General features: G+C 49.4%; 1 protein-coding gene and 1 long non-coding RNA gene across 2 annotated transcripts in view; one reads left to right on the forward strand and one right to left on the reverse strand.

Moving 5' to 3' along the window:
- LOC148477728 (high affinity immunoglobulin epsilon receptor subunit alpha-like) overlaps positions 1–19,051 on the forward strand; it is a 32,374-nt gene extending 13,323 nt beyond the window's left edge. Inside the window, exons 3-4 of the mRNA XM_088456288.1 lie at positions 18,415–18,675; positions 18,765–19,051. Of these exons, the coding sequence (XP_088312414.1) occupies positions 18,415–18,675; positions 18,765–19,051 (548 nt within the window). The remainder of the gene's footprint in view (positions 1–18,414; positions 18,676–18,764) is intronic.
- LOC148477726 (uncharacterized) overlaps positions 1–26,873 on the reverse strand; it is a 274,964-nt gene that overhangs the window by 209,087 nt on the left and 39,004 nt on the right. The window lies entirely within an intron of this gene.

The raw sequence follows: 26,873 nt of genomic DNA on the forward strand, positions 1-26,873 counted from the left end.
ATAGTAATGTATGTGTATAGTAATGTATGTATGTGTATAGTAATGTATGTATGTATGTGTATAGAAATGTATGTATGTGTATAGTAATGTATGTACAGTATGTACATAGTAATGTATGTATGTGTATAGTAATGTATGTACAGTATGTACATAGTAATGTATGTATGTGTATAGTAATGTATGTACAGTAAGTACATAGTAATGTATGTATGTGTATAGTAATGTATGTATATAGTAATGTATGTACAGTATGTACATAGTAATGTGTGTATAGTAATGTATGTGTATAGTAATGTATGTATGTGTATAGTAATGTATGTATGTACATCGTAATGTATGTATGTGTATAGTAACGTATGTATGTACATCGTAATGTATGTATGTGTATAGTAACGTATGTACAGTATGTACATAGTAATGTATGTGTATAGTAATGTATGTGTATAGTAATGTATGTACAGTATGTACATAGTAATGTATGTATGTGTATAGTAATGTATGTACATAGTAATGTATGTACATAGTAATGTATGTACAGTATGTACATAGTAATGTATGTGTATAGTAATGTATGTATGTGTATAGAAATGTACGCATTATTGTGTATAGTAATGTATCTATGTATATATTAATCTAACTGTATATTAATGTAACTATGTGTATAGTAATGTATATACAGTATGTACATAGTAATGTATGTATGTATGTATGTATGTGTCTATATACAGTCAGGTGCATAAATATTGGGACATTGACAGAATTTTCATATTTTGGCCTCTATTCACCACCACAATGGCTTTGAAATGAAACAAACAAGATGTGCTTTACCTGCAGACTTTCAGATTTAATTTGAGGGTAATTACATCCAAATCGGGTGAACGATGTAGGAATTACAAAGGTTTCTATATGTGGCTCCCACTTTTTAAGGGGCCAAAAGTAATGGGACTATCAACTCAAAAGCTATTTCATGGACAGTTGTGGGCTATTCCCTCGTTATTTCATTATCAATTAAGCAGGTAAAAGGTCTGGAGTTGATTCTAGGTGTGACATTTGCATTTGGAATCAGTTGCTGTCGACTCTCAATATGAGATCCAAAGAGCTGTCACTATCAGTGAAGCAAGCCATCATTAGGCTGAAAAATCAAAACAAACCCATCAGAGAGATAGCAAAAACATTAGGTGTGGCCAAATCAGCTTTTTGGAACATTCTTAAAAAGAAAGAACGCACCAGAGAGCTCAGCAACACCAAAAGACCCGGAAGACCACGGAAAACAACTGTGGTGGATGACAGAAGAATTATTTCCCTGGTGAAGAAAAACCCCTTCACAACAGTTGGCCAAATCAAGAACACTCTCCAGGAGGTAGGTGTATATATGTCAAAGTCAACAATCAAGAGATGTAAACCATTGGTGAGCCTCAAAAACAGGAAGACCAGATTAGAGTTTGCCAAACAACATCTAAAAAAGCCATTACAGTTCTGGAACAACATCCTATGGACAGATGAGACAAAGATCAACTTGTACCAGAGTCATGGGAAGAGAAGAGTATGGAGAAGGAAAGGAACTGCTCATAATCCAAAACATACCACCTCATCAATGAAGCATGGTGGTGGTAGTGTCATGGTGTGGGCATGTATGGGTGCCAATGGAACTGGTTCCCTTGTATTTATGATGATGTGACTGCTGACAAAAGCAGCAGAATGAATTCTGAAGTGTTTCAGGCAATATTATATGCTCATATTCAGTCAAATGCTTCAGAACTCATTGGACGGCGCTTCACAGTGCAGATGGACAATGACCCGAAGCATACTGCAAAAGCAACCAAAGAGTTTTTAAGGCTAAAAAGTGGAATGTTATGCAATGGCCAAGTCAATCCCCTGACCTGAATCCGATTGAGCATGCATTTCACTTGATGAAGACAAAACTGAAGGGAAAATGCCCCAAGAACAAGCAGGAACTGAAGACATTTGCAGTAGAGGCCTGGCAGAGCATCACCAGGGATGAAACCCAGCGTCTGGTGATGTCTATGCGTTCCAGACTTCAGGCTGTAATTGCCTGCAAAGGATTTGTAACAAAGTATTAAAAAGTGAAAGTTAGATTTAGGATTGTTTAGTTTGTCCCATTACTTTTGGCCCCTTAAAAAGTGGGAGGCACATATAGAAACCGTTGTAATTCCTACACCGTTCACCTGATTTGGATGTAATTACCCTCAAATAAAAATCTGAAAGTCTGCAGGTAAAACACATCTTGTTTGTTTCATTTCAAAGCCATTGTGGTGGTGAATAGAGGCCAAAATATGACAATTCTGTCAATGTCCCAATATTTATGGACCTGACTGTATGAGACAATACCAAGCAACACTTCTCCTGTTATGTATACTGGTGTACTATATGTAGTAGGTGTGTCTATAGTATGGCATAGCCGCAACTAGACATTTTGGTGCCCTATGCATGAAAGAGTATTGGAGTCCAACTCCCAAGCCCCCCCACTGGGCATGCTGGGACTTCTAGTCTTTAACACTATAAAGTTTTACACCATTACAGTCTGCAGTGTGACTATCCTGCTGTACTGAGCCTGACTATACAATGACAGCCTCACTATCCTGCTGTACTGAGCCTGACTATACAATGACAGACTGACTATCCTGCTGTACTGAGCCCGAATATACGACGGACTGACTCTCCTGCTGTACTGAGCCTGTATATACAATGACAGACTGACTATCCTACTGTACTGATCCTGAATATACAATGACAGACTGACTATCCTGCTGTACTGAGCCTGTATATACAATGATAGACAGACTATCCTGCTGTACTAAGCCTGACTATACAATGACAGACTGACTATCCTGCTGTACTGATCCTGAATATACAATGACAGACTGACTATCCTGCTGTACTGAGCCTGACTATACAATGACAGACTGACTCTCCTGCTGTACTGAGCCTGATTATACAATGACAGACTGACTCTCCTGCTGTACTGAGCCTGACTATACAATGACAGACTGACTCTCCTGCTGTACTGAGCCTGATTATACAATGACAGACTGACTCTCCTGCTGTACTGAGCCTGACTATACAATGACAGACTGACTCTCCTGCTGTACTGAGCCTGATTATACAATGACAGACTGACTCTCCTGCTGTACTGAGCCTGACTATACAATGACAGACTGACTCTCCTGCTGTACTGAGCCTGATTATACAATGACAGACTGACTCTCCTGCTGTACTGAGCCTGACTATACAATGACAGACTGACTCTCCTGCTGTACTGAGCCTGACTATACAATGACAGACTGACTCTCCTGCTGTACTGAGCCTGACTATACAATGACAGACTGACTCTCCTGCTGTACTGAGCCTGATTATACAATGACAGACTGACTCTCCTGCTGTACTGAGCCTGACTATACAATGACAGACTGACTCTCCTGCTGTACTGAGGGCCTGATCCAGCTGTAGACACACTAGCTATCGCAGCTGCTAACATGGTAGCAGCTATTATATGGTCTTGCCTCCTGCATGCATTACTGATCCTAGTTGTGTTCTAGAAAGCAACATACAATCATCTGCAATCCCATTAACCGGCTAAGTGACCCATGGGGTCACTCAAGTCGGCCGCCGCAGATGCTGAATAGAAGCCGGGAAATCTCCTTCAGCTAATGGAGATCCTGGCCTCATCACTACGTCGGTAAGACCTCCAGTTTTGGGAATCAGAGGCCGTCGCAGCTCCCTCCCCGCCGCAAAATGGCAGCAGATTGTCAATAGCTGACAGTCTGCTGGCGAACTGCGAGCGATATTGCAGACCCGTTACGGCACACGCCCAGTACAGGACCGGCACATGCCCAGTACAGGACCGGCACATGCCCAGTACAGGACCGGCACATGCCCAGTACAGGACCGGCACATGCCCAGTACAGGACCGGCACATGCCCAGTACAGGACCGGCACATGCACAGATTCTGGAACATCGGGAATCTGTGTAGAAAACTGAGCTGTGTCGGCAGCTGAATCAGGCCCTGTGTAGGTAGATGCGTGGTTTTACAATGACGTCGGTGGGCCGCTCAATACAATCCTCGGCATCTGCATATATATTCGCACAGCAGCTAGGTACAGGATCGCAGCTGCAGAGGCATTGGCGTACATCTCCTAAGCAGGCCCTTACTAATTTACCCACTAGTTCTCTTTTTGTGAAATCATTTGCTGACATGTGACGTGCGCAGTCAGTGAGGTATGAGCTCTGATCCTGTTATTCCTGAGTATAATTACTGAGCACAACATTGTGCTGGTTACAGATGCTTTCCTCAGGTCTAAGGGTCTGATTCAGACCCGCGCGCAAGCGGGTAGATAGTCCCCGACTGCGCCGCCTCCGGCGTACGCATGCGCGAGACCTGTACTGCGACGGAAGCTCCATCGCAACGCGTCTCGCTACAAGACGGAGCGGCTGTTGATGTTGACAGCTCGGCCCGTTTTGTAGGCGGGGAGGGGGGGTGGCTGCACAAACGCAGCCAAGCGCCTGGCGTTTGTGGGCGGCCCCACTGACATCACGAGTGATGTCAGTAGTGGACTTCCTGCTCTATCAAGAGCAGGAAGCCCACTCGGGCTTGCGAGAGCCGAGACCCTACCACAGGGTCTCCTCGCAAGCCCGACGGTCGCCATAATCGCGACCATCGCCAGGCCGCTCGTAACAGCTGTGGGTGATCACCCACAGCTTAGCAAGCGGCCTGGAGGCCAAAAGAAAAAAAAAATCTCCGCCCTGATTCAAAGCGAGCGCTCGCAAACAGCGAGCGGCTCTGAATCAGTCCCTAAGTGTCACTGCAGTGATAATCCGGGTGTAAAACATCCTTACTGATGATCACTTTATGTAGGTGGATTGTTATGCACTGAGGGGAAGGAACTATAACAGATCACGTAATGTCTATACCAGTGTTGGCTAACCTTGACACTCCAGCTGTTATGGAACTACATAACCCAGCATGCACTGCTACAGTTTTGCTAATAGGGCATGCTAAAACTGTGGCAGGGCATGCTGGGATATATAGTTCCACAACAGCTGGAGTGTCAAGGTTAGCCAACACTGGTCTATACAGTGATCCATTAGCAGAGGGCAATATGGCAATAAGCAGCACAACATTAGGCTGACTGCTACCTTTACATAGTGCCAGAGAGCAACTCTATAGGGGGAATTCAATTGTCTTATCGCACCCCATCTCCCGTATAAAGTGACGGAAGATCAGGGTGCGACATTCAACGTTTTTTGGACACCCGTGCATGTCGCGTCTTAATAGACAGTGGTTAGCTGCGTAAAAAGGCTAAACCCATTTGGGTACCGAAGGTGCTGACTTTTCGCACACTTCTGCTCGCCAGGCCGGGGACTGCGAGCAGAAAACTGTGCTTCTGCGGCTGTATGCGCCCCAACAGAGCAACAATTGAATTTATCTGTCGGGAGTCCGGCACTGTCAGCCGCGGATGAAAAGAATTGAATTCCCCCCCTATGTTCCGTCAGCCAGGCATGTTATATTCTGCCTTTTGAGAAAGCCGCTGGTCATGGTGAAATGCGTACCTTCATTTCCAGATTTACCATCTTGGAGATGCCCTATTAGGGACGTGGTATACTATCGGATCTTGATTATTTCATTCAAAAGCTACGGCCTTATGGGACTACATATTTTACCTGCCCGCTGAGCCGCTCTATCAGTACTGCTAACTGTATGGCTGCAGGGGCGGATCTATATGTATCCATGGGGGCCCCGCACCACACACCCTGAACCCATACATAGTATTACTTACCTCTCCGGAGTCCCATGTCGGAGCGGGGGTCCGGCGCTGTAAAAACGACTGGAAAATGGCCGCCCCTGCCATTTTTCCGTCGTTTGCGCATGCGCAGTACAGGGAAAATGGCCGCTGCGGCCATTTTTCCGATGACCTGCGCACACTCTATAGACTCTGGGCGCACTCTAGTGCCCTGAGGCTATAACTCCGGGGCTGGCCGCACACAGCTCAGTGCACTAGCGGCCGGCGGACAGAGAGGAGGGGGCTCGTGTCAGAGACTGCACACGGGCCCCCTCCTCTAGAAACGCCCCTGTATGGCTGTAACACCAGATTAGGCTGCTGGACATCAGAGACCTCTTCCTCCTTTACCAGCATAGTGCCGAGCCGTCTGGGCCGCAGCTAAACAAGCGAAGCCGGGGGCAGACTCAAAGTTGCCATTCACCTAGCAGGAGTGCTCATTTGCTACAGAGTACAGATCCATCCGCTCATCACGGTTGGTGATCTAAATTGCCATGCCAACTGCCATTATCTGTTAGAATATGACTAGTTCTATTACACATCCACGTCATATCTAATACTGCTGGTAGAGGATCTCAGCAGGACTTTTCCCACTTACAGACATTGAAGTGTTTCTTAGTTCTATGGACATTTCCATTCTCAGATGACCTACATCTGATACGTTCTTATCATTTAGGACTCATTGGGGGGGAATTCAATTCAATGCGATGATGAATAGCCGGGGGAGGGAGCTTTTTGGGCGGGCTAAGGATTTTTTCTCGCACCCCCCAGAGGATACGAGGAGAAATCCGACAAAAGTGCCGGGCGCGCAGCTGTATTCCTGCTTAGCGCAGCGCTAACAGCCGTGCGCCCGGCACTTTAGTAAGAGAATGCCGGTTCACACGACTAAACACCCAGGTTAAGTCGCAAGCGCGCTGAACTGAATAGCTCCTGGAGCTCCCTCCCGAAACTATTCAATTCGCGTTGAATTGAATTCCGCCCAATGGCTTTAGCTGGATGTTGCAGGCAGTGTATATCTTTCACATTTGTTACTAATATACATGTCCTTGCTACATTTTGCCTAAATAGGGCTGAGAGATACATATTTTACGTGAACCTGCTAGATGCTTCTATTTTCTAGATTGATCTTTAATATGTAAATTAAATATTATAATTTTTTACTTCATTGTACGGTCCGCAGCGCTTTTCCACCTCTTCCCCATTGTTTGTTATGTTATGTGTTCCAACAAGATGATATTGCATACATAGGTGATGTTACTTGTAATTTAATCTGTACTCCAGTGGGTCCCCCACAGTGGCCAGGCTGAAGAACGTGGAGGGAAAGCAAATGGCGGGCGACGTCATCACGCCCTGCATTCTGGAGGAGGAGAGGCATTAGGGCAATGAATGCAGCTGTGCCCCCAGGCAAAAGCCCTGCCAGCCTGCCCCTTGAGCCACCCCTGTCTCATCTGACCTATTTCTTATTACAAGTTAGATGTCTGATCTCACGACTGTCCACTATAAAATGAGAGATATGGTAAGAATTTTTCTCTCCCAGGATGCACCGGGGCTCTCCCTATACCCCACCCCCGGGCCAGAGGTACCTTAGTTCGTAACAAGTCAAAGGCCGGAGGATAAAAGAGAAAAAAGTCTGGAACACACAAGAATCACATTCTCACATAGGAGACGGAAAACCGGTGACCAGAGCAAAGCCCATCTGAAGCGTCAGGGTGGGTGCCCTGTGGACCCTATGGACTTCGAAGAAAGAGAACAAAGGTAAGTTCTTACCATTTCGCTCATTTTCTTCTTCAAGGTCCATAGGCTCCACAGGAAGACCTTGGGAATGTCCCAAAGCAGTCCTTTTAAGGTTGGGGATGCTCCTGTGCTGAAAGGAGAATCTGCAAAAAGGACTGGACAGAAGACCACATGGCCGCCTTACAAAGCTGAACAGCCAAGGCGCCATGGCGAGCTGCCCAAGAGGGACCCACAGATCGAGTATAATGAGCGGTAACAGAGGGTAGAACAGGAAGGCCCTCCTGAGTGTAAGCCTCAGAGATAGTCATACGCAGCCATCTAGCCAAAGTCTGCTTATTGACTGGCCATCCCTTCTTGTGAAATCCGTAAAGGTCAAAACAAGGTGTCTGACTTCGAAAGGGAACTGGTATGGTCCACATAAAGTTTAAGGGCCCGCACCACATCCAAGGAGGCCTCACCCGGAGATTGAAAGGCTGGCATGACAATTTCGTCATTGATGTGGAAACTTGAAACCACCTTAGGAAGGAACCCAGGGCGAGTCCAAAGCACCGCCCTGTCCTGGTGAAATATGAGAAATGGGGTGCGACAAGAAAGTGCCCCCAAGTCTGACACTTCTGGCAGAAACTATGGCCAGAAGAAAAACACAGTCTTAGACGTAAGCCATATGAGATCCACTGAAGCCAGGTGTTCAAATGGAGGGCCCTGGAGTGCCCTAAGCACCACAGCCAAATCCCAAGGAGCCACAAAAGGGACAAAGGGAGGCTGAATCGGAGGATACCTTGGACGAAGGTCCGGATAACAGGGTAGAGGAGAAATTTTCCACTGAAACCATATGGACAGAGCCGAGACATGCACCTTCAGCGAGGCTAAACGGAGACAAAGATCCAAGCCCACTTGAAGGAAGGCCAAGACTCTGGAAATCTGAAAAGTCCGTAGATCATAACCTCTGGGAAGACACCATTGGAAGTAGGTATGCCACACCCTGTGGTAAACCCTGGCAGAGGCTGGTTTCCACGCTCTGATCATATTATCCACAACAGAGCTAGAAAAACCCTTAGACCTTAAGAGGGATGTCTCAAGAGCCAAGCCGTCAAAGACAGATGACCCAGGTCCGGGTAAAGGCAAGGACCCTGAGACAAGAAGTCTGGACGTTGAGGCAACAGCAACGGAGTGTCGATGGAGAGATTCCGAAGATCTGAGTACCAGTGCCATATGGGCCATGCTGGAGCCACCAGCAGGATTGTCTCCCCTTCTTGTTTGAACTTCTGAATTACTCTAGTATGCAGGGAGAATGGAGGGAACAGGTACGCAAACTGGAAGGCCCACTGTACCGACAGAGCTTAAACCTGAACCGCCTCAGCATCTCTTGTTCTGGACTCTTACACTGGCAGTTTGTGATTGTGTCGGGAGGCCATGAGGTCCACGTCTGGAAGGCCCCATCTGTCCACTAGGAGCTGAAACAGCTCTTGGTGAAAAGACCATTCCCCTGGATGCACGTCGTGACGGCTGAGGAAGTCTGCTTCCCAATTGAGAACTTCTGGAATGAACACTGCCAAAATAGCTGCCAGATGACCTTCCGCCCATGTCAGAATGCGTCACGCTTCTGTCATTGCCGCCTGACTTTGAGTTCCTCCTTGATGATTGAAGTAAGCCACAGTCGTGGCGCTGTCCGACTGAACTTGCACAGGCTTTCCGTGAAGTAAGAGTCTGGCTTGTTGTAGGGCCCTGAAGACCGCCGGAAGTTCCAATATGTCGACTGGTAGAGCCAACTGCTCTGCTGTCCACCTCCCCTTAAATGAGTGTGGACCTGTCACTGCAGCCCAACCCCGGAGACTGGCGACCGTCGTCAGAAGAATCCAGTCCGGGATCCAAAAGGGGCGCCTCTTGGTGAGGAGACACGTCTGCAGCCACCAGGCAAGAGACAGACGCACCTCCGGAGAGAGCACCATCGTTTGTGCTTTTATCCGATGGGGTAATCAGTTCCAACTGGAGAGGATCAATTTCTGCAGAGGAATGGAATGAAACTGGGCATATTCCACCATGTCGAATGACGACACCATGAACCCCAGTACTTTCATTGCAAAGTGGATTGACACTTGGCGACTGTGGAGACACCTGCGCACTCGCGTCTGCAAAGTGGAGATCTTTACTGCGGTCAGAAAGATTCTCTGCTGTTAGGAATCCAACAGAGCTCCCAGATGGAGCATCCTCTGGGATGGAGTCAAGGACTTTGTCCAATTAATCAACCACCCGTGAGTCTGAAGCACAGAAATTGTCAGCAGTAGATGGTGGGGGGAAGTACTTCTGGAGACCTTGCCAACAATAAGGTAAGGCAACAGTCGAACCCCCTGATGCCGTAGATTTGCTGCCATGACAGCCATTACTTTGGTAAATACCCGAGGAGCTGTTGAGAGACCAAGCGCCACAGCCCGAAACTGGAAATGTTGCCATTGTATAGCAAAACGGAGGAAACGCTGGTGAGATGAAGCAATTGGAATATGCAGGTATGCATCCTGAATATCCAGCAATACCATAAAATCCCCCCCAGTTCCATAGCCAGTATAATTGAGCAGAGGGTTTCCATCCTGAACCGAGGAAATCTGTTCATGGACGTGAGATTGAGGATAGGCCGATATGATCCATTTGATTTCTGCAGCAGAAAAAGATTATAATAATAACCCGTACTTCTCTGCGGACGCGGTACTGGGATGACTACTCCTGCTTGAAGCAAGGATTGTATGGCTTTCTGGATTTGTAATTGCTTGTCTTCGTCTGACAGAGGGCTTGCGCAGAAGAATTGCTGGGGAGGCCTTCTGTGGAAGGCAAGGGTGTACCCGTGAGAGACCACTTCTCTTACCCAAGTGTCTGTGGTGGTCTGACACCAGCACTGGGCGAACTGTAGAAGTCGGCCTCCCACCTTGGAATCCCCCAAGGGGAGGCCCGTCCCGTCAGGCTGAAGACTTGTCATCGGACTTGGTCACCGGACGTCTGGTACTCCAGGTCTGTTTCTTGGTCTTGGTAGTCTTTTTGAGGGCTGACTGTAGGAAAGGGCTGACCCTTAGGCTTAACTTGGGGCTGAAAGGACGAGGGCCGGGATCCTGAAGAAGTAGATGCTGCAGGCAGACACGCAGACTTAGCCGCTGCCAAAGTATCCACAATCTTGTCCAGGTCAGGACCATACAAGATCTTACCATTATAAGGTAGACACTCTAATCCTTTCTTAGAGTCCACGTCCGCTCTCCAAGAGCGCAGCCAACACCGCAAAAGCCAAAATCCTGTAGAATAGGGCGACGTCCAAAGCAGCCTCATTGATACATGTAGCCGAATCATGGAGGTTACCCACCAGTCACTTGATCTGTGGTAGCATCTGACGGAAAAGACTACTCTAGGGAGTCTGCCCTGAACTCCATAGCCTTGGCCACCCAGGTGATAACCATAGCTGGCCTGGAAACTGCCCCTGAAAGAGAACACATTGACTTTAAACACACCTCCACCTTCCTATCCGTGGTATCCTTAAAGGATGAAACGGACGGCATAGGTAGAGTAGCACTTTTGATTAAGTGCGTCACATGAGTCCACTGCAGGAGGTGATTCCCATTTAGTGCAATGTTCCTCAGGAACAGGATAGGCATAAGCCAGGTGTCTTTGAGGCTGAAATCGCTTCCCATGCGATTTCCACGCCACTTCCATGTGCTAGTGGAAGCTGATCAGATAAAGGAAATACTGCAGAAGTAGTCCTTATTTCCTTGAACAGCGCATGTTTGGCCCGGGGAGCTGGAGGTTCGTCCACCTCTATAACCAGGACCGAACGGACAGCACGTATCAGAGCCGGACTATTGATTTCTGACTTAGACTCCTCCTCACGCAGAGAGGGCTCAGAGTCATCTTCCTCTACCATCTCCCTAGTATCAGTGTCATCATATTGTGTAGATTAGGATGACGGCATAGGCCTTTTGGCCGGTCTAAGGGGTTTATCCCCCTGCAGCATAGCCTGGAGGGTAACAGAGGTATCTGCCAGGGTCTGCACCGTAGTAGACAGCGTGTCTACCCACGGAGGTGGCACAGACTGAACCTGCATGTGTGAAAGGCCCTGTGAGTGCATAATCACCTGCTGTGTGAACCCCATCTGGGAAACATAGGGGGTGCAGCCCACCGCCCTGCCATTGTCGTCAACACCTGAGCAAAGCATGCCCATGGAAGCTCCTGCAAAGTGACTGGGACTACAGAAGGGCCTGGAGGATTATGACACCTCACACATAATCCCTCTGACACCACGTCCCCCTCACCTAGTCCTTCAGCACATGATTTGCATGACAGCAGAACTGGAGCGAAATCGTGCACATCATCCCCACTATCAGATATAGCAATGAGGGAAGTGAACACACTTTGTGGCAAACCACAGAAAAAAAAAAATAATAATAATTATATATATATATATATATATAAATGTGAGGTAAAATAACAACCCTGACAACACTTGTATGTAAGGGCTCAGAAAAAGAAGAGGTATAATTATATTGTCTGAGAGAATGAGTAGAAATGCAGACAGACAGTGCTAGCATAAAGTCACATACAATGCAGAAATTACACCTGCACCATGGTGCTACAACTCAACTACCCAGACTAGGTGTCTGGAAGGATATAGCGCTACATACGCTGACCAGGAGGAGAGGTATGTAGGGGGACCCAGGTTCCGCGTTCCCTGAGAGATCTGCGACTTTGCCAGGAGAAAATGGCCGCCAGAGACCTCAGAAGGGGTGTTCCTGTGAGAGGAGTGCTGCTGAGACCGCAGTGGGAAGGCGCGCTGTGCAGAGGGGAGGAGCTGGCTGTAAACAGGGAAGGCTACCTCCCCTGGCCGGCGTTTAAACCCCTGGGACGCTGGAAGCGCAATTTGCATTGAACATTGCGCCCCAGCACTTGACCCAGGCAGGACTTAAGTGGAAGCGCAGGTTTCTCAGGCCTGGCTCCACCGCCGTCCCCTGAAGATCCAGGGTGAAAGGACTGCAACACGCGGACTAATCTTAGTCTACCCGTGAATTTGGCTGCAGTCCTGGGAGTCCCAGGCTAGCACAGACCCCGGGCTCCCGCCGCGATCCCCGGATCAGTACCGGCGTCTCGGCGCTGGCGGGGTGACGGAGCGGCAGTGCGGACGTCCCACTGGACTGTCCGCTTAGTAGAAATATATTCTGAAAATCTTCAGGGGCTGTTAAACAGCCCCAATGAAGTTACAGTGACCCACTCCGGCCGAGCACCAAACTCTGGCCCGCGGTACAAGGAAGAGAAAAATTAACTGCGTGGTGCCCGGATGTCCATGCCATCACCTAAATCCAAGGTCTCCCTGTGGACCCTGAAGAAGAAAGTTAATTTGTTGTAAGCGTAATGTTTATTGATCCTTATAAAACGTATCAGTAAAAAATGTTACAAAAACAAAAACCAAAAGGTGCCACACAGCTATCACTGATCACACAATACACAACCCAAGGTGCCACACGGCTGTCACTGATCACACAGCCCAAGGTGCCACACGGCTGTCACTGATGACACAATACAGAGCCCAAGGTGCCACATGGCTGTCACTGATCACACAATACACAGCCCAAGGTGCCACATGGCTGTCACTAATCACACAATACACAGCCCAAGGTGCCATACGGCTGTCACTGATCACACAATACACAGCCCAAGGTGCCACACGGCTGTCACTATTCACACAATACACAGCCCAAGGTGCCACACGGCTGTCACTGATGACACAATACACAGCCCAAGGTGCCAATGCTAAGGGCCCGATACAGAGGTGGAGACAATTATGATGTTTGCTCAGATGAGCGATTTTCTACTATTGTGTATGTGCGAAAAGTGTTGATAACCCCAACGGCGCAATGCATTCCAGAGTGTGCGCAGCGACTGCTAATGTGTATGGAGTTACTTGTATTAGAACTGGTTGCAATAAACCAAAGTCACTCCTGGGCAGTGACTGGTAGGTGGCCTGAAGGTAATGTGCATGTAAGCAATATGGATAGACCAGTTATTTATATAGCGCGCACACATTCCGCAGCACTTTACAGAGCATAATATATACACACACACAGATAAATCCCTTTCTCCGATTCTACAGGGGACACTGGAGTATTCATGACAGTGGGGTATAGATGTGTGCTAACCGGGAGCTGGCACTTTAAATCCCCTCTACACCCCCGCTACAAGCCAGTCTTAGGAAACTGTGCCCGAGGAAGCTGGAAGAACAAACGGCAGATGTGGAGGTGAAGCAAGTACACATAACGACAATCATCACATAACAGGTGCGAAAAGTTTTGAAAAACAGTAAAACAATGAAACTAAAACAGTCATAACATATAATGACAACCACCATGGCAGGAAGGAACAGCGCAAGGTGGGCGTCCAGTGTGTCCCTCTGTGGTATTGGAGAAAGGGATTTATCAGTAAGTACCAAAATCCTGTTTTCTCCTTCATCCACTGGGGGACATTGGAGTATTCATTACAGTGGGAACGTCCCAGAACTCCCATCACGGGCGGGAGAGCGCTGAGAGTCCTGCAGAACAGCACGGCCATATTGAGAGGTAGAGGCCGCAAACGTGTCAAATCTGTAAAACCAGACAAAGATATGCCGGCCCAACCAAGTAGCCACCCGGCAAAGTTGACCCATGGAAACACTGTGGGCAGCCGCCCACGAGGGACCCACAGAGCTTGTGGAATGTGCTGTAATGGAAGCCGGAGACTCCTTAGAGGAGGCCATATAGGCCTGTCTGATGGTCAGACAGATGCAGCGTGCAACCGTCTGCTTGGAAGTCGTCCAACAAGGACGAGCGGCATCATACAGGACAAACAGGGAGTCTGACACCCGTAGAGATGCGGTCCTATCCACGTAGATCCTGAGGGCTCTAACAACGTCCAGGATCTGGAAGCTGGCGAGTCCTCTGAAAGAATCTGCACAATAGGCTGGTTTATGTGGAAAGCAGAGACCACTTCTGGAAGGAATGCCATTCTCGTACGGAGTTCAGCCCTTATCGCATGGAAGACCAAGTACAGAGGACGGGGGCGTGGCCTGGAGTAGATCGGAGAAGGAAGCATTTTGCCAGCTCTCCTGCATATATCCTTCAATTATCCTGTTTTTCCCGGTTGTTTCTCCCCCAAACTGGATATTCCAATGTGTTACCGTTTCCAGACTAACTGGGCTCCGAGGTGGAAGTTTGCACACAGTTTCTCCCAGTTTATTTCCAGGAGTTTGCAGGGACCAGGTCCTCTCTCACTGGGGCCTGTTTTTCCTGTCTCTGGCTCCCGGGCCTGACTCATGTTATTATACTTACCTGTGGACTCTATCCTGGTGCCTGACTGTGTCCTGCGGGATCCGGTGTGTCTCCTGCCGGTTTTTATTTGTATCAGTTACGGAGTATTGGAAGCGAACGTCAGCCATCTTGTCTTCTTGGGCGGTGGCTGCGAGTAACTGCGCACCAACATCTAGGCTGCTGCGGCTGATCTGCCCTGTTGTTCCTGGCTCCAGTGGTCATCTGAGGATTTCTCCTTTATATCTGCTGCCTGCTACCTCCCAGCTGTCGATCTCCTTGTGGCTCTGTGCTGTGCTAGACGCCATCATCTTGCCACGGATATCCCTCCCGGCTGCTGACCTGTCTTGCTGTGACTATTATACTTCAAAGATGGCTGGCTCTATGAAGCAAATTATCCAGGCTATTAATGCCGTTACTCTGGGGCTGCTTACCAAGCTTGAGAATGTGATGATTGTGTCTGAGTTCTGCAGCTACTGTTCACGTCTCCTGCAACAGTGTATCCTGCCCGAGGTCTGTGTTTACCTCTGATGGATGTGTCAAATTTGATGAGGTTCGTACTCGTGCTGCCTGGATGAAACACAGCGGCTCAGGTAATTTATCACGACTGGAACAATGGAGAGGCTGGAACACTGGAACTCTACTGGCATACAGGAGACACAGTCACAAACTGGAACACGAAACTATCTCCGGCATAAAGTGAAGGGCTGGCTGGAATTTAACAGAAACAGGGCCCAACCAGAGCAAGTCTCCCTAATGACAGACCAGTGAGCACCTGGGCTGTGCAGAGACCGGAGAATCAATCAGTGTGCACCTGATAGTGCACACAGACAGGTAGTAATTAGTGCAGAGGCTCAGCAGCAACTGAAACTGCAAACAATATGCTGCTAACCACAGATCCAAACAAGAGGAAAGAGGAGACTTCAGCGAACACTTGTCTGGTGTTCGCCTCGCATGGTATTAGCACTGCGGCGGCTTGAGACACTTATCCTCTTACTGCAGGACTGAGGGTAACGGTCTCTTCTTGGAGACCTGTGGTGAAGGCCCTGCCGAAGGGGCACGGGCCGGGGCCATGGCTTTAGTGAGCCCCTCCACAGAATTTGCTAGGGTCCGAGCCCAGACCGGTTCGGGGTCTGGGAAAAGTGCATACTTCTGAGATCTGGAAACTTCTCTATCTTTACGAGGCGCTTCCAGTTCTGCAGACAGGTGTGACATAACAGTTGTGAGTTGCGCCGTCCAAGCCGGAGTTTCCTGCGTCTGTGGTGATCTTTGAGCATGTTGCTCTGAATCACAATTCTCACAGCAGGGAGCTAGATGATTGCCCCTGTGTAAACTTTTCTGCACATTTTGTGCAAGTAAACATCTTCTGTGAAGCCTTAGAGCCCTTTCCAGCCATGGTACACAACACTGACATACAAACAACACAGTAGCGTAGTGGACAGTGTTAGGGTAGAGACTGAGATGTGCAGAGAGGCAGGAGAGAAGGGCAGAGAGGGAGGAGAATCACACCCGCCCTAACAGCGCTGTTAGCAGTGATAAAACGCTAGACACAGTTAGATACAGTAACTAAAGTGAACCTCAGTTACCATGTACTCCAAACGCTCTCCTTACAAGCCTAAACCCCACTGATAACTCACAATTCCTGGGTAAGCTGTCTCAGTCTCAGTGCTGTCAGGAACGATCAGCGCAGCCAGCAGCAGTTATGGTAGTGGTAGCAGGGACCACTGGAGAGTGAGTTTCTGAGTTGTAATAGCCGCCGGCATGTGACTACTTACAGGAAGCACCGGGCTGCTGGGAGCAGACTCACGGTGTTAGGCTCCGCCCCTCGCTATTGCGCCCTTTTTTAACCGTTAAATATAGTGCCAGCGGACTGCTGCTGCCTAATGCAAAACCGCAATTTGCTTGTGCCTGTCAACCACGCTTATCAGGGAGCCAGGCTATAGTCACAGACTGCCGAGGCTGGCCGGTGACGGTGTGGATAAGGGGAAACCGCAACGCTCGCAGAGGCGTCCAGTATTACGTCTGGTGGTCTCTGTAGCTGTGGACCCATGTGTGAACTGCAACCAGTTGCGAACGGGTCCTCCCGGCAGCTCCATCGTCGTAGATAAGCAGGGGCAGCCAGCTGCCTGTCATGTCCACAATGCTTGCTTGTAGATTTTCATCTGACTATAAAAAAATCTGAAATATGTTCTGAGGAGTAGCCCAAAGTGTGACCAGCTCCCTCGGGCACAATACTAAGAATAGCTTGTAGGGGGGGTATAGAGGGGGGAAGAGCTAGCCACACTTTCTAAATTTAAAGTGCCAGCTCCCGGTTAGCACACATTGAATACTCCAGTGTCCCCTAGCGAATGAAGGAGAAAATTGTACTGTAATATCGTCAATGTGTGTATTAACCTTATGTTCCTTCCCTGTGATATATAACTGTAACCTCTGCACATTGTACTGTAATATAGTCAGTGTGTATTTCCCTTCCCTGTGATATATAACTAACATCTGCACATTGTACTGTAATATAGTCAGTCACAGTCTGTATGTCCCTTCCCTGTGATATATAACCTCTGCACATTGTACTGTAATATAGTCAGTCACAGTCTATGTCCCTTCCCTGTGATATATAACTAACCTCTGCACATTGTACGTAATATATTCAGTCACAGTCTGTATGTCCCTTCCCTGTGATATATAACCTCTGCACATTATACTGTAATATAGTCAGTCAGTCTGTATGTCCCTTCCCTGTGATCTATAACTGTAACCTCTGCACATTATACTGTAATATAGTCAGTCACAGTCTGTATGTCCCTTCCCTGTGATCTATAAGTGTAACCTCTGCACATTGTACTGTAATATAGTCAGTCACAGTGTGTATGTCCCTTCCATGTGATCTATAAGTGTAACCTCTGCACATTATACTGTAATATAGTCAGTCACAGTCTGTATGTCCCTTCCCTGTGATCTATAAGTGTAACCTCTGCACATTGTACTGTAATATAGTCACAGTGTGTATGTCCCTTCCCTGTGATCTATAAGTGTAACCTCTGCACATTGTACTGTAATATAGTCAGTCACAGTCTGTATGTTCCTTCCATGTGATCTATAAGTGTAACCTCTGCACATTGTACTGTAATATAGTCACAGTGTGTATGTCCCTTCCCTGTGATCTATAACTGTAACCTCTGCACATTGTACTGTAATATAGTCAGTCACAGTGTGTATGTTCCTTCCCTGTGATCTGTAACCTCTGCACATTGTACTGTAATATAGTCAGTCACAGTGTGTATGTTCCTTCCCTGTGATCTATAACTGTAACCTCTGCACATTGTACTGTAATATAGTCAGTCACAGTGTGTATGTTCCTTCCCTGTGATCTATAACTGTAACCTCTGCACATTGTACTGTAATATAGTCAGTGTGTATGTCCCTTCCCTGTGATCTGTAACCTCTGCACATTGTACTGTAATATAGTCAGTGTGTATGTCCCTTCCCTGTGATCTGTAACCTCTGCACATTGTACTGTAATATAGTCAGTGTGTATGTCCCTTCCCTGTGATATATAACTGTAACCTCTGATGTTCTGTAGGAGCTGCCGTGAGACCTGTGGTGACCCTCACTCCTAATTATTACAATATATTCATCCATGAATCAGTGACTATAACATGTGATACAGGATCTGCTGCTGGGGAGACACAGGGATATTACTGGTATAAAGACAATAAACCAGTACATGGAAACCAGCAGAGCATTGAGATTGTACATGCCATATTATCAGACAGTGGAGATTACCAGTGCAGGACCAGTACTGGTGGTTACAGTCACCCCGTCACACTGGATGTTATTCTTGGTGAGTTACCCGGCTCAGCTCCTCACTTCCCCCTTGTTGTGCTTCTGTTATTCTCATACACACGTCAGTAATATTGTTTTATATTTTAGGGTATCTCATCCTGCAGAGACCCCCCTCCGTCTATGAAGGAGACCCCCTGACACTGAGATGTCACAATGTGACGGGATATCCTGGAATAAACACAGTATTTTACAAGGACGGTGTAATAATGAGACCCCCAGCAGTCACCGACTCTCTGCATATTAGTAAAGTGGATATAAAGGTGACCGGCACATATAATTGTACACAGCAATTATTACACCTTAATGATGATGATCCTCGTTATCATAATTACTCTAACACATCTTATATCTCAGTGACAGGTGAGCTGCCCTAGTAATGTGATATATTATCTATGTTACAGTTTTTTAATTACTCAGAATTTGTTACTGTTGTTTTTGTATCCTCTGATTCTGAGTGACAGATAATTTATCCAATTAGGAGTAGCAGTGTCTCGGCAGATATAAATCACAGGAAGGACCAGTTTGGGTACTGGTGTACACTCCCTGAAGTATAACGTATCTCACGCATTCCGCCCCGGAATAAACATGAAGGTCCTGATTCTGAGCTGCAGGCATAGTGGCTGCAGCTGCGGGCAGCCGCTGAAGCCTGATTTACTACTTTATGCTAAAGCGAGCATCCATTCAGCTAATGCAGGGCGCTGTGCGTTAGCCCCATGCTAGATGCACGAGACCCATCAGGCACAGGCTTCCCCTCTGCGTGCATGAGACTTGCACCAAGCAAGCGACAGTCCCGTGACACTTCCACAAGTCAGGACAGTCCCGCCATTACTTTGTCACCAACCAGTTCCCGCCCCAAAAACACCCAATTTTACGGAAAGACAGATCGGGCCAGGTTCTGTCCAACTCAGGTAGGGCCCAGCATCGGCGGCCATGATTCCAACACAGTATTTTGGGTATAGTAATGCAAGAACATGTGCCCTGTGATGGTGCCATGACGTGGAGGCAGGAGCTGACCTGCTCTGTTAGTTATTATGGGCACTGTTTCTACAATGCCACTTCTGCTAGAATGTAGATGCAGCGGCTATGGAAATCACTGCTTAGTAACGTTTGGGAGGTAGAGAGAGTATTCACACTGTAGGCCTGAGCCACACCACAGTGGAAATGCGCACAGTTATCGTGGACTTCGGCGTACTGCGCTCGTGCCAGATTAGGCATACGCAAATATTAAGTGTTATGGTAGACTTTCCTTTGTTAACTCGGTTTCTTCGAAGTCCATAGGGTCCACAAAGATACCACGGGGAGCGTGGTTGGAGTGATCCGGGCACCAAAACAGTCAAAGCTTTAGCTCCCAGAATGCCCCAAGTCCTCCTCCACATATACCCCGCCCCCAGCCACAGGCAGACAGTTTTGTAAACAAGCCCAAGGCAGGAGCAGGAGAGAGAAGTAGGAAGAACAATATAAACAAGAAACACTCACAAAAGATGACGGAATCCGTGACCAAGAGGAAAATAACCAATGAAACCAGGTGCATCAGGGTGGGCGCCCTGTGGACTTCTAAGAAATAGAGTTAACAAAGGGTAAGTCTACCGTAACTCTTAATTTCATAGAGATCCACAGGGATACCATGGGAATGTCCTAAAGCAGTTCCCCTAAGAGCGTGGACGCTCCTGAGCAGAAAGGAGAATCTGGCACCCAAAGGAAGCATCCTGAGAGGCAAAGGTGTCGAACCTGAGAAAGGTGTGGACATAAGACCACCTTACACAATTGTTCAGCAGAAGTGCCACGTCGAACCGCCCACGAGGGTCCCACCAGACTGAGTAGAATGTGCTGTAACCCTGTTTGGAACAGGAAGATCAGCTTGCGTGTAGGCCTGAGAGTTTGTCATGCGGAGCAATCGAGCCAGTTTGTTAGCTGGCCAGCCTCGACTGTGAAAGCCGTACAACAAAGAATATCGGATTTCCTAAAGGAGTTGGTACGATCCACGTAGATCTGAAGAGCACGAACCACATCCAGCGAGGCTTCACCAGCAGAGAGGTTCGAGGACTGGACGGCCGGAAACACAATCCCTTCATTCAAATGGAACTGGGATACCATTTTAGAAAGGTAACCAGCCCGGGTACGGAGGACAGCTCTGTACGTATGAAGAAAAAGAAGGAGGAGCGACAGAAGAGCGCCGCCAAGTCAGATACCCTGCGGGCAGAGGAGATAGTGAGGAGGAAGCTAAGACGCTCTGTCAGCCACTTGAAGTCCAGAGGTTCAAACGGAAAACCTGTAGAGCCCAGAGAACCAAGGACAAATCCCACAGGGCCACCGAAGGGACAAAGAGAGGTTGAAGGTGGAGAACACCCTTAAAGAACGTTTTTACATCAGGCAAGATAGCCATCCTTCGATCGAACCAGACTGACGGCGCAGGAACCTGAACTCTAAGAGAGGCCAGGTGGAGACCGAGGTCTAACCCAGCCTGGAGAAAGGCAAGCGCCCGGGAAACCCTAAAAACCGCAGGGTCATAGCCTTTGGGGGAGCACCATTGAAAGTAAGAGTGCCAAACTCCGTAATAAATGCGGGCTGAGGAAGGCTCACACTCCCTGAGCATTATCCTGACCACAGAGCAAACTAAACCCTTGGTTCTTAAGAGGGATCACTCAACAGCCACGCCGTCAAAGACAGACGAGATAGATCCGTGTGCAGGCAAGAGGCCTGCGCTAACCGATGATGCCATAGAGGAAGTGGAAACAGTATCTATGGAGAGACTCCGTAAGTCGGTGAACCAAGGGCGCCTGGGGAGGCTGGAGCTATCAGTATCACCATGCCGCCTTCTTGCTTGAACCCTTGGGAGGATGGAGATCGGAGGAAAGAGGTATGCGAGATTGAAGTTCCACCTCACTGCCAGAGCATCAACGAAGGCGAATGAGGGGTTTCTGGTCCAGAATCCGTATCTGGGGACCTTCTGGTTGTGACGTGATGCATTTGTCCAACAGGAGTTGAAAGACCTCCGGGAGGAGAGCCCACTCTCCAGTGTGTATGACTTGACTGCTTAGGAAGTCCGGTTCACAGTTGAGGACTCCGGGGATGAACACTGTAGAGATTGCCGAGATATGACATTCGTCCCAGACCAGGATGTTTGCCACTTCCCGCATGGCTGCCCGACATTGCGTGCCGTTCTGAAGGTTGAGGTACGCTACAGCAGTTGTGTTGTCGGACTGGATTTGGACTGGCCTGCCCTGGAGAAGGTCTTGCGCCAGAGTTAGCGCTCTGCTCACTGCTCGAAGCTCCAAAATGTTTATGGGCAGGCAACTGTGTTGCCCTATGACCCAGTAAGGTATGTTAACCGGTTACCGCGCACCATCTGCGAAGGCTGGCATATGTAGTGAAGTTTCCAATTTGGAATCCAGAAGGGGCGACCCTTGTCAAGATTGGACGTCTATAGCCATAATGAGAGGGAAAACAAGAAATATGGTAAGAACTTACCTTTGTTATCTCTGTTTCTACGAAGTCCATAGGGTCCACAGGGTTGACCTTGGGGTATAGCTGGATCTGGATCCATGGGCACCACGCAGTTAAAGCTTTGCTGCTCCCAGGATGCACTTGGGTCCGTCCTCCTCTATACCCCGCCCCGGCCACAGGCACCTCAGTTGGTAAGCAGCTAAGGCCGGCGGAGGAGACTAAACAGAGAGAAGGAAGACTGGAACACACAAGAAACCATACTCACAGAAATGGGAGACGGAAAACCGGTGACCAGTCACAGAGCCCATTTGAAGCCAGGTGCGTCAGGGCGGGCGCCCTGTGGACCCTATGGACTTCGTAGAAACAGAGATAACAAAGGTAAGTTCTTACCATATCTCTTGTTTTCTACTTCAGGGTCCATAGGGGGTCCACAGGGTTGACCTTGGGGATGTCCCAAAGCAGTTCAACTAAGGGCGGGGACGCTCCTGTGCTGAAAGGAGTACCCGGCGCCCGAAGGATGCATCCTGAGAGGCGAAGGTGTCAAACGCATAGAACCTCAAAAACGTTTGAATTGAAGACCAAGTGGCCGCCTTACACAGCTGAACAGCGGAGGCGCCACGTCTAGCAGCCCAAGAGGGACCCACAGAACGAGTGGAATGAGCCTTAACAGAGGCTGGCACAGGTAAGCCCTCCTGTGCATAAGCCTCACAAATAACGGAACGAAGCCAACGGGCTAACGTTTGCTTGTTGGCAGGCCAACCCCTCTTGTGAAAACCGAAGAGGACAAACAAAGAATCCGACTTCCTAACCGAAGCAGTCCGATCCACATTGATTCTAAGTGCCCGGACTACATCTAAGGAAGCCTCACCAGCTGAAAGATCAGGCGACTGAAAAGCTGGCACAACAAGTTCCTGATTAATGTGGAACTTCGAGACCACTTTGGGCAAAAACTCAGGACGAGTGCGGAGCACCGCTCTGTCCTGATGAAAAATCAGAAAAGGAGGGCGACAGGAAAGCGCCCCCAACTCTGACACCCTCCTGGCAGAAGCAATTGCTAGGAGAAAAACGGTCTTGAACGTCAGCCACTTGAGGTCCACCGCCTCAAGAGGCTCAAAAAGATGACCCTGCAAGACCCGTAGCACCACCGCCAAGTCCCAAGGAGCCACAGGAGGCACGAAGGGAGGCTGGATCCTGAGAACACCCTGGAAAAAGGTGTGAACATCCGGTAGTGTAGCAATCCGTCGCTGAAACCACACAGACAAAGCAGACACATGAACCTTCAGAGAGGCCAGGCGTAAGCCGAGGTCCAAACCTGATTGAAGGAACTCCAAGATTCTGGAAAGCCGGAACACCTGAGGATCATAGTTTCTGGATTCACACCACTGAAAGTAAGTGCGCCACACCCTGTGGTAAATCCGTGCGGAGGCAGGCTTGCGTGCCCTAAGCATGGTACCAATGACTGAACTGGAGAAACCCCTAGACCTCAAGACGGCTGTCTCAAGAGCCACGCCGTCAAAGACAGCCGACCCAGATCCAGGTAAAGGCAGGGCCCTTGAGACAACAGGTCCCGACGCTGAGGAAGAAGGTACGGAGCGTCGATTGAGAGACACCTCAGATCGGAGTACCAAGGACGTCTGGGCCACGCCGGAGCAACCAGCACGAGCGTGCCGCCGTCCTGCTTGAATTTCCGCAGAACCCGAGGAAGTAAGGATATCGGAGGAAACAGATACGCCAGGTGAAACGTCCATTTCACTGACAGCGCGTCTACCAGACTGGCGCCTGCGTCTCTTGTCCTTGACCCGTAAACGGGCAACTTGTGATTGTGACGGGAGGCCATCAAGTCCAGCTCCGGCAGCCCCCACCTGTCCACGAGTAGCTGAAACACCTCTGGGTGAAGCGACCATTCCCCGGGATGCACGTCGTGACGGCTGAGGAAGTCCGCCTCCCAATTGAGGACTCCAGGAATGAAGACTGCCGAGATCGCTGGAATGTGACACTCCGCCCAAGCAAGGATGCGAGACACCTCCGACATTGCTGCCCGACTTCGAGTTCCTCCTTGGTGGTTGATATACGCCACCATGGTGGCGTTGTCGGACTGCACCTGAACCGCCCGTCCATAAAGAGCGGGACCAGACGACTGCAGGGCCCGATAAACCGCCCGCAGTTCCAGAATGTTGATGGGAAGAAGAGCTTCTTCCGCAGACCAACGACCCTGAAGTGACAACGAGCCGGTTACTGCCCCCCAACCCCAAAGACTGGCATCCGTCGTGAGCAGGACCCAGTCCGGGATCCAAAAGGGACGCCCCTCGACCAGATGAGCTGTCTGAAGCCACCAAGCCAAAGACTGCCGAACCTCCGGGGACAACACCAGCAACTGAGAGCGGATCCGGTGAGGTAACCCGTTCCATTCCGATAGAATCAGCCCCTGAGGAGGCCGGGAATGGAACTGGGCAAATTCCACTATGTCGAATGTTGACACCATGGAGCCCAAAACCCTCATAGCCGAATGGACCGACAGGCGGCAACTGCTCAGGCAACTGTGTATCCTCAGCTGCAGGGAGGAGACCTTCTCCGGGGTCAGGAAGATCCTTTGCTGCCGAGAATCCAGCAGGGCTCCCAAATGAACCATCCGCTGAGATGGAATCAGGGAGGACTTCTTCCAATTTATCAGCCACCCGTGCGCTTGCAGGCAAGCGACCGTCAAGTGGAGATGATGAAAAAGTACCTCCGGGGAACTCGCCAGCAACAGGAGGTCGTCCAGATACGGTAGTAGCCGTACATTCTGGTTCCGAAGATGTGCGGCCATGACCGCCATAATCTTCGTGAACACCCTCGGTGCCGTGGAGAGACCAAAGGGTAGTGCCCGGAACTGGTAATGGTGTTGAAGGATAGCGAACCTCAGATACCGCTGGTGCGAAGGTGCTATCGGAACATGGAGGTAGGCTTCCTGGGTATCCAGGGACACCATGTAATCCCCCGGTTCCATCACCAGAATGATGGAACGTAACGTTTCCATCCTGAACTTGGGAACTCTGAGGAATTTGTTCAGAGACTTCAAGTTGAGGATAGGGCGATGAGAACCATTGGGTTTCCGCACCAGAAACAGAGAAGAATAGAACCCCGCCCCTCGTTGTAATTGAGGAACGGGAACAATGACCCCTGCTGTCAGCAAGGACTCTATAGCTTCCTGAATCTGTAAAGACTTGGTCGTATCCTGAGAAGGACTCGTGCAGAAAAACTGGTGGGGCGGCCTGTGCCGAAAAGACAGGGCGTACCCCTGGGAGACCACTTCTCGAACCCAGGCATCCGTGGTGGTATTGTGCCAGCACTGGGCAAATAGAAGAAGTCGGCCTCCCACTCTGGGGTCCCCCAGAGGGAGGCCCGTCCCTTCAGGCAGAAGGTTTATCTTCCTGCTTGGAAGAAGGGCGCCTGGCACTCCAGGGCTGCTTCTTGGGCTTAGAAGCGGCCTTGGTCGTCGACTGCCTCGGGAAGGACTGACCTTTTGCCTTGCCCTGAACCCGAAAAGGACCGAAAAGCAGAGCTCCGTACCTTGGTAGGAGCAGAAGCCGAAGGGAGGAAGGCTGATTTAGACTTAGCCAGAGTGTCCACAATTTTGTCCAAGTCTGGACCAAAAAGCAACTCCCCATTAAAAGGTAAGGCCTCCAGTCCCTTTTTGGAGTCAGCGTCAGCTCTCCAAGACCTCAGCCACAAGGACCGACGCGCCGACACAGCTGCAGCCGACACCCGAGAGGTTAGCAGGCTTGCGTCTAACGATGCTTCCCCAATGTAGGAAGCCGCATCCCTCATTTGACCTATCAATGCTCTCTGGATCTCCGGAGCATCTTCCGGAAAGGTATCCTCCAAAGCATTGGCCAAGCTCTCGATGGCCTTAGCCACCCAAGAGATGGCCATGGACGGATGGGGCCACCGCCCCCGAGAGAGAGTAGATAGACTTCAAACAAGTCTCCACCTTCCTGTCCGTGGGATCCTTCAGGGAGGAGATCGACGGCAAAGGCAGCGTAGCGCTTTTAATTAAGGGGCTAACGTGGGAATCCACCGCTGGAGGAGTTTCCCACTTCCTGCAATGAGCCTCCGGAAACGGATAGTTCGAAGCCAACCGCTTCTGCGGTTGGAACCTCTTGCTGGGCAACTGCCAGGCCCCTGCCATATGATCCGTCAATTGATCGGACAGGGGAAAAACCGTCGAAGCTACCTTGGCCTTTTTTAAATTTGGGTATTTTGACCTGGGGGCGGGCACATCCTCCTCAATGTGAAGGATGGCCCGCACCGCCCTAACCAATGCCGGCACATTAATGGAAGACTTAGCCTCCATCTCCTGGGCCCCGGCATCCGAGTCAGAGTCTTCATGGATCTCCCCGTCATCCGAAGACACGTCCGTGTCCGTGAACTGAGCCGCCAGTGAAGCCGGAACGGAACGCTTGGATGCCCGTGGGGGCAAATCACTGTGCAACATATGTTGAAAAGACGATGACGAAGCCGCCAGACTCTGAACAGAGCTGGAGAGGACGTCCACCCAAGGCGGGGGTACTGCCTGAGGATACCCCTGAAAAGGTACCATCGACTGCTGCGGCACCGTGGGGGTTTGCACGTATACCGGCAAACCCGCATAAGGACCCACAGTCTGAGACCCGGGAGGAGACTGCACCAGACGAGTCACACCCGGGGAACGGGGCATGGTAGGCTGGGGCAACGCCCTAGAAGGGGCCGCAGTCGGGACCGCAAGTCGGTCCG

This window comes from Taudactylus pleione, unplaced genomic scaffold (assembly GCF_031769625.1).
Source record: "Taudactylus pleione unplaced genomic scaffold, aTauple2 ptg000696l, whole genome shotgun sequence".
NCBI lineage: Eukaryota > Metazoa > Chordata > Amphibia > Anura > Myobatrachidae > Taudactylus > Taudactylus pleione.